This window comes from Galleria mellonella, unplaced genomic scaffold (assembly GCF_026898425.1).
Source record: "Galleria mellonella isolate WM207_F2 unplaced genomic scaffold, CSIRO_AGI_GalMel_v1 utg93, whole genome shotgun sequence".
Classification (NCBI taxonomy): Eukaryota; Metazoa; Arthropoda; class Insecta; order Lepidoptera; family Pyralidae; genus Galleria; species Galleria mellonella.
The window spans coordinates 5807260-5818353 of record NW_026442176.1 but is presented as its reverse complement, the minus strand read 5'-3'; the positions used below and the strand labels follow the sequence as shown (position 1 = coordinate 5818353).

The 11094-nt window shown below is 35.1% G+C and overlaps 1 protein-coding gene across 1 annotated transcript; it reads left to right on the top strand.

Moving 5' to 3' along the window:
- The first annotated feature begins 479 nt into the window (after window positions 1-479).
- On the top strand, window positions 480-10725 carry LOC113513844 (importin subunit alpha-4). The gene is made up of 6 exons (XM_052902578.1): window positions 480-768; window positions 867-1565; window positions 5870-6112; window positions 7744-8016; window positions 8964-9140; window positions 9828-10725. Exons 1-6 carry the CDS (start codon window positions 706-708, stop codon window positions 9918-9920), a joined length of 1548 nt encoding a protein of 515 aa, XP_052758538.1. The 5' UTR covers window positions 480-705; the 3' UTR covers window positions 9921-10725.
- The last annotated feature ends 369 nt before the right edge of the window (window positions 10726-11094 follow it).

Below are 11094 nucleotides of genomic sequence, written 5' to 3'. Positions count from 1 at the left end.
TAATATTCATTTTATTCATTTATTTATTATTTATTATTAATATTAATGGTTCTGTTTTGAAATATCTCACTGTACATACATATATTGAAGACATATGTATAGTGTATAGTCCTATAAGGAATTTCATGAAGTATATACAGATGGATCAAAAGATTCTCGAGGTATAGAGGCGGCACTGTTTGATTTGAAGTTTAGAAAAGCTGTAATGTGGAAATTTAATAAAAATGTCTGTTAATGAAAGCTGAATTGATAACAATTATTAAATATACAAAAAATTGTTATACTAACTGAATCAAAGAGTGCCCTCCATCACTTGGCTCGTTGTGTCTCGGGTACGCAAGGTATGCCTATATAATATTTTAGATTAAGTTCATATTCGTAATCGATTTCATTATAAAAAAAGTACAAAATGGTAATCTAAATCAATGGATTGAAATTAATCACATCACTAAAGATGGTAGTCTATGATTACCGACCACCCGTCATTTCTTATTGAAAAAAAAAAGAAAAATTTTACACGGAAACGGACTATTATTGCGTGGTGTGTTATAGAATATTCTGTGTTTTACGAGGTTAAATGAATCACCGACGCGTGTAGTGCCGTTAAAACATGTTTGTTTAATTTCGTCTAACATTATTTTATGTTTATTCTTTATTTCATTGTTCAATTACCATATTTAAAAAAAGACTGTGAGCACAAATAAAATGGCGACTGATCAGGCGAAGAACCGCATGCATGTATTCAAGAATACTGGAAAAGATGTCGACGTATGTATTTAATCATATAAATAACACATGCATGTACCTATTTCAACATAAAGCCTTTACTAAAATGGCTCAACATGAATTATGTGTTTTTTTTTTAGGAAATGCGCAGACGGAGAAACGAAGTCACAGTTGAACTTAGGAAGAACAAAAGAGAAGAAACGTTGCAAAAACGTCGTAATGTACCAATCAGTGACTCGACGGACGAAGACGAGATCGAGAGGAGCTTGGCATCGACTGACCTTAAGGAACTGGTAATCAATGCTGCTAATATGGAGAACCCCGATGCGCAACTGGCGGCCGTACAGCAATGCAGAAAGCTGCTTTCTTCAGACAAGAACCCACCAATCGACGATTTGATAGAGCACGGCATCCTCCCTATCCTGGTTCAGTGTCTATCAAGAACTGACAATCCAACACTTCAGTTTGAAGCTGCATGGGCATTGACGAACATAGCATCTGGAACTTCCGCACAGACTACTAAAGTGGTTCACGCTGGTGCAGTGCCCTTCTTTCTTCAGCTGCTCATGTCGCCACATGAAAATGTGTGTGAACAAGCTGTATGGGCACTTGGCAATATTATCGGTGATGGGCCAGTTCTCCGAGACTTTGTAATTGAACTAGGAGTAGTAAAGCCACTGCTTAACTTCATCAAGCTAGAAATACCTATACCATTTTTACGTAATGTGACATGGGTGATTGTCAACTTATGCAGAAGTAAGGACCCTCCACCACCAGTCAAGACTATTCAAGAAATTGTTCCTGCCCTGAATTTACTAATTATGCACACAGATATCAATGTAAGTATTGCAATCATTATGACATTAATTCAGCACATTTAATAGTTTTTTTGTCTTGAATATATTAAAGTTCTGTTGACAGACATAATTTTAAAAATGAAAATGAAATATCCTATGTTATTAAGGATCAAAGTATATACTTGGCTAATCATGACAAATTTGATATTATTAATGTGAAAGTGTGTTACCTTATGACTCCTGAACAGTTTAAACAATCATTATGAAACTTTATATACACATCTTATACGGGATCGAGAAGCATATAGACTACCTTTTATCCTGGTCATGCAGATGAAGTTATGGATAAAAGTTAATAGGGTATATTGCTAACAGTAAGGCTTTTAGATATCATTACTAACAGTCCCTTTCCACTGGGGGGAAAGGGATTGTTAGTAATGGGGTCAAATAGCCCTATTACTAGCAATATACCCTGTCAGGTCGACCTCCACATGGTTCCCCCTGGAAACCATCGTGACTAATTCTAGTTTAATTTGTCAGGATGAGCTAACTGATCTACTTTCATCTTCGTCTGTCATCCCTCACTGGTGCCCCGCCGGTGTATACCAACAGCACAGATGGGGTTACCATACCATTATCACCCTTTAAAAAAAAAAAGTCCCTTTCCACCTATCTTTGTTTTGTTGGTATACAAATATTGTGTTTAGATGCTAGCGAATTCTGTCTGCATACCTGCTTTGGTTCTCACCTATAATCACTCGTATTTGCCTCACCTACATATACTGATAGTTCAATCAGGGTTACCTCTCTGTTTTCACTCCATAAAGTACAGTTCAAAGGAAAAAATTGCCTATATACATTTTGGCATATTCAGTCTGAGTGTTCTTGTGCATGGTAAACATAAATATACTATAATTTTTCACACACATACAATGTCTTATCTATATAATTTACAAGTGCAATAAAGAATTTTTTTTTTCGTCATATTTATCTATAATTATAATCTATACTTTATCTATAAATTATATATGAATACAAAAACAGTTATTATAAATCAAATTAAGAAACACAAATTAATCATGACATTTTTTTTTTCTAAATTTGTTTTGATTGTATGTTATGTACATACATATAGACTGTACCTTTTAGTATTCTACATATTAATAACTTTTTCCATAAAAAGTTATAAAAGTGAGGGTGCTTCTAGAAAAAACGCTAACATCTGTATATTAGTGTTTTTTCTAGAACCAATTCTATAGTTATTGATATACAACACTTATAATGATTGATTATCCTGTATTACAAAAGGGTGTTGGAAATTTTAAAGCAAGTGAAGACTACTGAATCCTACCCTGCAAACTGGACACACAAATACCTTGCAGGGATTCTACAATGTGGCATTTGTGACACTGAAAAAAATTTGAATATAGAATTATAGAAAATTAATATAGCATTAACAGAGAATTGACATCAAGGCATATGAATAGACATAAACCTTCTCCATGCCATATATTTCATTGTAAATGTCATTACCATTGGATGAGCTAGTCCTTTGTTTTAATGGGTGAAAATGGAATGTTATTCCTGCCTGTGATATATTATACACAAAGAGACAAGTAAGAATGGGAGATACAGATAAAGTTTATTATTATTAAAATTTAAATATTTGTTAATGATCCTTTAGTTGTCAAGTGGAATATTAAGAGATAATTATGTTTAAGTAAATAATTAAATGTTATTTTAATCATAAGTAAAATAATTTCTCTAAATGCATTAATATGTTAAACTGTTAAAGGTCAAATGTCATCGTGTCTTTGATTAGTGACATCAAGAATGCAACTTAATGCACTCCTTAATTTGCTTACATTGCATTTGCTAGTATGGAGCCGCCACTCGAGAACTTTTCTTCATCGGTTGTTGGTTCTTCGAGCTATATGACCAGTCCATTGCCACTTCAACTTGCTTATTTTTAGGGCTAAATGAATCTAAAAATGAGTGACCTCAATGTAGGGTGTCATTTTGTTAGATCACTCATTTCACTGTATCCCACCAGTTTACCATGCACATTAATTTAATAGTACCTCTAAGAGTCTGTTAATATACACACTTATTCAGTTAATTTAGTTTCTTGTCAGTTCTAGGCAGGTGAACTTCTATCTTAATTAAACATATTGCTGAAATATATGTTTTTTTATAAATTAACACAAACTTAAATATTATTTTTTATATTCTAATATTTTTTTTTTTCATATTAAAATTTTAATACATTTAAAATTAATATATAAATAGAACGATTAAAATTATTCATTCAGAATTTACGAAGATGTCAAATAATGTCTATGAAAAATTTAATAAAGCACTTTCTATGTAAACTATATTGAAATATAATTTATTTAAATGTATGTGGAAAATATAAATTAATTACTTACATATTATAAATCTATTATCACATGATTCTTACTAGTCTGAGTGTATCCTTATCATATTTGTATTTATTTTTTTGTTGTCAGTAACTGACAAGATAAACAATCTTGCTGAAAATTCAGTACTGTTCTTATCAATTAATTTGCACTATCATTCTTGGGTCATTGCCTCCATGACCAAATTAGATTTTGTTGACATACTGTGTTATATACAATGGCTGTCAGTCATATTTTATCTAAAAATTCATAACGGTGAGTTTTGGAAATGGCCGTGTGTATTAGTCACAATTGTCTAAATAGTGTGATGATGATTAGATATTTTTGAGTAATTTTTCTAGGATATCTTTGTTGAATTATTAATTTTAAATAGGAAATTTATATGTACATATAGTGATGAATGTAACTTAAAACTTGTCCAAAAATAAGCACTGCGTCTTCCCCCTTTCACCCCAATACTATAATGTTTTTAATAGACTTCGAAATGCAAGTTCTCTTTTCATTTCAATTTTTTTTTTTTTTGTTTGTATTATTGTTATTTCTCAACCTATGGTGGTAGGGTTGATTGGGATGTTAGTCTCAGACAAATTTTGTCCCAATTGAGAGTCAATCCCTTTTTTACAGAGCAAAATCTTAAATTAATTATTGTACGATAATATGATTTAGTGGACTGTAGGTATGACAAGGTTTGAAAATAAATGCGATAACGATAAACTGTTAAAGAAAGTCACTATCTAGATTCAAACAATGGTCAAATGATTTACCCTTTTATTTGCGAAAATAATAAAAGCATGCTAAAGTTACCTAAGGTTACCTTGTAAATGTTACAAATACAATGGGTTTTGATCTTGACTTCTCATACGACTTCTTTTTTAATAATTTGTTATTATTACTATATGTTTTAATGCAATAAAGAATATATCTTATATATAAAATTCTCGTGTCACAGTGTTTGTTACCAACTCACTTGTTACTCCTCCGAAACGGCTTTACCGATATTTATGAAATTTTGTGTGCATATTGAGTAGGTCTGAGAATCGGGCAACATCTATTTTTCATACCCCTCAATGATAAGGGTAACCCTCCCCAAATTTTTATTTTTTATTTTTGTAACAAATTTTTCCATTTTTATTTTATTATGATTTAGCATTAAAAAATACACACAACTTAAAATTTTCATCGTTTTACGATCAACCCCTGTATTTTAATCGCGATTTTTATATTTCGCAATAAATGGTAAAACAACGTTTACGGGGTCAGCTAGTATTATATAAATGTTCGAATCATCAAGTGTCCTTTTAGCGACAAACCACAGTTGGTTTGTCGCAAATTGTCAGTACAATTTGCGTAATTTATATCGACAATAATTAACAGTATTAAATTCCGATATGTTTCAATATTGTGCAAATAAATTCGTCCAAAAAATAATTTTAAACAACAACGCTATTTTTATATTTCTGTTTTAGATGTACACCAACAACACATTTTTTTTCTACCTCCAATGATTGATTTATTGCCACATGCGAGAATAAAATGTTCCTATTTATTTTATAGAAAGTGTTTAACACTGGCTATTTAAATAAGACTGTTTTCCTCTAGTCTTTTAGGTTGGGAATTATTTCTGTAATACCTATTTTGGAAAGTGTCTATATAAACGTGGTCCGATTTGAATTAAGGAGTTCTTTAACGATTTACTACATTCATAGCCGTAGCTAGAGGAGGGGGGGGGACATTGAGGGTCAATGCCCTATTTAAAAAGGCCCAATGCCTTACCTTAAAATAAAAGGCCCCAAAAACAATAGACAAATTCGCGTTTTCGAATTCACTTAATTATGGCTTCTGCCCTACCAAAAAGTTCTTTTGTTCTACCTTAAACTTGGATCTAGCTATGGCCCTGATGATTACATTACTATAATTTGTTTCCAGATTCTCGTGGATACCGTCTGGGCTATCAGCTATTTAACAGATGGCGGCAATGAACAAATCCAAATGGTGATCGAAGCGGGCATCGTTCCTAAGTTAATCCCGCTGCTCTCCCACAAGGAGGTGAAGGTGCAGACGGCGGCGCTGAGGGCCGTTGGCAACATCGTGACAGGAACGGATGAGCAGACCCAAGTGGTGCTCAACTGCGACGCGCTGTCACACTTCCCCGCATTACTCTCACATCAGGTGTGTGTAGTTTCCACTAGACGATAACCGCTAGATTACCGGGGGGAAGGGATTGTTAGTTATGGAGGCTGAGAATCCCATTGCTAGCAATATACCCAACCAGGTCGACCTTCTCGCGGTTCCCCCTGGAAACTATCATGGTTAATTCCTAACGAATTCATCATGATGGGCTAACTGGCTTGTTCTCATTCTCATCTATCACCCTTCACTGGTGCTCCGCCAGCGTATCCCGTTGGCGCAGGCGGGGTTACCATACCATTTTCACCCATCAAAAAAAAACCGCTAGATTACCGACCATGGTCATCTAGCAATTTAACACATCACAGCTTAAGGTGGATAATATCTAGTGATATTTACATATTGTAGCCACAATATCTATACATATATTGGTAAATATAATCTCATCATTTGTATATGCATTAAACATTTCCGAACGCAATATCCTTCTACCCTCCTTACCTATCCATATTCCCTATCAAATCTGGGATCACATTGGGGGGTAGATGGACAAAATCAGTCTATAATCCAACTGCGCGTAGAGCTGATAAAGTTCCGCTAAGATCACGAATAAATCTCCGCCAGTTGCGAATTATTCAATCAGCCGCGATCTCCGCGCAACATACAGTGACACCTTATGCAAATCAACAAAAGTGTTGGATAATTTAAAGAGAGAACGAGAACGCGTACAAAAGACCTACACGGGGGGACTAAGTGAACCAGTTTTGTCCTTTACCCTTCTTTTTATCCAACACATATATTGGTTCAATAATATACATTAGATATTGGTTTTTCGATATATAATATCTAAATTAAGAACCAGAAGGACTGAATATATAGACATTGAATGTTACCCATCTGTAATCACAACACCTTCCGATATTATGGGGCCGGTCGTGCGCAAAACAAACATACAATTGTACATATTTTTGGAGGATTAGCTTGAACAAAACATTGTACTGTATAAATTAATGTAACCATGTTAATTCTCTGTAATGTGTACCTATTGAAATGAAATGAAATGCGGTAGTCACTTACCATCAGGTGAGCCGCATGCTCGTTTGCCCCCTGTGTCGTAAAAAAAAAAAATACCGCTATATAACCTCAAACTAGGCAGAACTGTGGGTACTAAATTAACAAATTAAATTTCATTGTTTCCTGAACTACTAAAAAAAGGAAATGTGACTTTGTTTTGTATGAACCTATATGATTGAACATATTTTTAAGTTTATAACAAAAACAACACTAATAGATTGTCTGGGCATGTAACATTTGTCAATAAAATTATAAATGTTTGGTTTTTTTTATGCAACTTAGAATGGTAACCAAACTGACAGCCCATTTGAGAGGAAAGTGGTAACCGTCGCCTATAGACATGAATAGTACTATGAACATAACAGAGTATAATGTTTCACCCATAATACATTCCAAGAGTTTCCTGGATGAGATCCCTATTTAGCGATAAGGCGCATTGTTGCCTCTTTATCTTGCTTTTATATAATTAATTATTCATTTTATTTGTGTACATATTATTAAACTTTAAAATCTGTATCATTCTTGGAAGAGAACAATTTTTCATTTTTCAAGAGAACAAAAGAGTTATCATTAATTCATTCATTCATTTTGTTTTACAGAAAGAAAAGATCTGCAAAGAGGCCGTATGGTTCTTATCAAATATAACAGCCGGCAACAAACACCAAGTGCAAGCGGTGATTGACGCAGGGTTGCTCCCGAAGATTGTGGAGAACCTCAGCAAGGGAGAGTTCCAGACGCAGAAGGAGGCGGCGTGGGCTGTTTCCAACTTGAGCATAAGTGGCTCCAAGGAGCAAGTGGCGACCCTTATCTCCTGTGGGGTTATACCACCGTTCTGTAATCTATTAGCCTGCAAGGACACTCAAGTTATCAATGTAAGTATCAATAGATAAAATCATTTAATTCTATGTTCTCTTGACATATTTAACCCTGAAAAGGTATATAGTTTTCAAGTAGTCACTTTATTGTTGGTAAGGGTGGAAATAGAGGGTAAAAAAATAATAAATAAACCAGAGGGAGACTTTGTACAAAAGTCGATTGCTTGGGTGCCTCTGTCCCATTCATGTTTCAACCGTGAAGCAGCTGTGTTTCATAGCGCACAAACATAGATATTTTTTTTATACAACTTAGAATGGCAAACAAGCTGATGGCCCACCTGATGGAAAGTGGTAACCGTCGCCTATAGACATGAGCAGTAGCATGGACATAACAGAGAATACTGTTTCGCCCATGATACCCCCCATGCGTTGCCATTCCTGAGGACTCGGGTGTTATTCCTCTGTACCCAGTAAATTCACGCCACCCTTCAAACCGAAATACAGCCATGCAAACACAACTGCTTCACGGCAGAAACACGAATGGGACAGAGGTACCCAAGCAATCGACTTTTGTACAAAGTCTCTCCATAACATTAAAAATACTGTGTTTCGAACAACAAATTATGTTGTAACATTTCAGTTATGCAATTAAATTTACTGTCATTCACAGATTTAGAATTTTCATTTTGTGTGGACTTGGCAGATGTCCAAGCAGCCATATACATTGTGAATAATTGTGATATGAGTATGTAAATGTATGTATTTTATGCACGAAAAAGTTATTATTTCACTCTTCCACCACCTATCCACTTCTATCTGTTCTCCTATAACCAGAGGTTGTCTGTAAGAGATTGTCCTAGCGATAAGACTGCCTTTTGTATCTTTATGTGTATATATCAATCTGTATTTATGTTACTGTATTTCACTTGAATTATTCAATTGTCATTGTATATTTTTATTTATGGTGCAATAAAGAAATACATAAATGGATGACGCGTTCGCAGGTCGTGCTAGACGGTCTCAGCAACATGCTGAAGATGGCCGGCGAGAATGCGGAGCAAGTAGCCAACATGATCGAGGAGTGCGGCGGCATCGATAAGATCGAAGCGCTGCAGAGCCACGAGAAGGTGGAAATATACAAGATGGCCTACGATATCATTGAGCAGTACTTCGCTGGCGAGGTGAGCACGCGTTATATTGTTCCCACTTGTCTAAAAATTTGAAACATTCTTTATTATTTATAGTTGTCACAATATATACCGACTTTAATTGTGGTGAAACTACTTATTATGATTTCAAAACTAAACTATAAAGTTTCGATTAAATTTTTAAGGGACCACTCTGTAAGTATATTTGTTCAAATAAAAAAAAATCCAAATTGTTTTAGAATTGGCGGAGTAATGAGAAAACATACTTTAAAAAAATTACAATGTAATTAAATACTTCGTGTTTTTTTTAGCTGATTGAAAAAGGACAATAATGAACATTCTTTTCTCCTATGATGAACAGTGTTGAAGCTAATTACTGCTCAGTAATTCTTTACTTTATCTTCCGTCTTCATTCTACAGCTTGGGTTACGCAAATTATAAATATTTGAGACTAGTGTTTCTTAGTCAGCATTAAAGTAAAAATTTTTGCTCTAAATTAGATTCTATAAAGTTTAATGAACTTCGACTAACAGTATGTTAGTAGATAGCGCCCAGTAGTAGTGATTCAGTTGTATCATCTGTCTGTAAAGTGAATACAGAAGAAAGGATTCTGATGCACTTAGTAAACAATTTAATTAACTCATATAAGGAATAAATACTCTAAATTCGATGGGACTTCATAGATTTACATAAACAATAACAAACACGTGTGTATTACAGGAGGAGGACGCGTCGCTGGTGCCGGCGGCGGCGGACACAGGCTTCCAATTCGAGCCGACGGCCGGCGGACAACACGACGGGTTCCGCTTCTAACTCTCCGCTCTATCGTCTATACTCCTACTGTTCGACTCGCGCGGCTCGCGTGTCGTCACACTTGATGCGAGAATCGAGTAGCCTCATCGACTATTTTAAATTATTACTCTAATAACGAGGACGCTGTCGTGGTGCGTCGCAGTACGTCGGCGGCCCGGCCGTCCGGATCCGGACGCCGAGCCCGAGCCGGCCGGACGTCCGGATCCGGACGCCGAACCCGAGCCGGCCGGACGGACGCTTAGCACACCCTCTGAGCCGCGACTCGCCCCGATGAATCCACGAATGAATCTAGTAAATGTATTTTGTGACGCCGCACAAACGAGCGACGTTTTTTTTTTAAATGAACGGTGCAATTGTTAATAATTGTCGTTCGTCGATTCAACGGGCGGTTGAGCAAAAAGGCCTTAGCACCGTGATCGTGGTAAAGTTCGCGTTGTAAAATGAAATATAGCCGGTGCTACGGCTTCGTTGTGATACAGACACTATTGTGATGTTTGAAATTTTCATCTTTGTTTTCGAATTTCGTATACAAATTAATAATGGACGATGGACACTAAGTGGATAGCTTTAAAGTTAAGTTCCGCATACCGTACGACGTATGTGACTAGTGTATTCTGCTTACAGATTTGATGCTTTTTGATATAAATAACATAGTATTTATGTTTCGTTTTTTAACTCAGTACATAACTATGAAATACACCGCGGCCCCAAGAGCCTACTGCAATGCCGTATGATCATGGTTATGAAATTATGTTCCGACAAAGAGTCCATTTGTATATGCCAATAAATTCTGTCCAATATTACATATCATCGTTTTTTTTATTTGCATTAACTACCACTTGACCAGTTTAACATTATTACTACATCTATTTGCATCGGGTCATTTTTATAGAATAACATTAGCTAGCTGTTGGATTTGAAGCAAAAACATTGGAATTACTTCATCGACAAAGACTTCATAGGAGATAGATCTGAGATTATGTCGGAGATCGATGACTGTATGTCTGTCTTTCGCACCAAACATACACATGTAAATTAATGATAACGAAATTAAACCAAATAATACTAGTCAACTGAAATTTCTGCCTACCCACTACTACAAGAAAAAGTGTAATAAATAGATACAATTATAAATAAATTAAAAATTTTAATTTGTGGTATAGAAAATCAAATA

Coding starts and splice junctions, on each gene's coding strand:
- LOC113513844 (XM_052902578.1), top strand. CDS start 706: ATGGCGACTGATCAGGCGAAGAACCGCATGCATGTATTCAAGAATACT. Junction 8,017..8,963: donor AGGACACTCAAGTTATCAAT/GTAAGTATCAAT, acceptor ACGCGTTCGCAG/GTCGTGCTAGACGGTCTCAG. Junction 9,141..9,827: donor AGCAGTACTTCGCTGGCGAG/GTGAGCACGCGT, acceptor TGTGTATTACAG/GAGGAGGACGCGTCGCTGGT.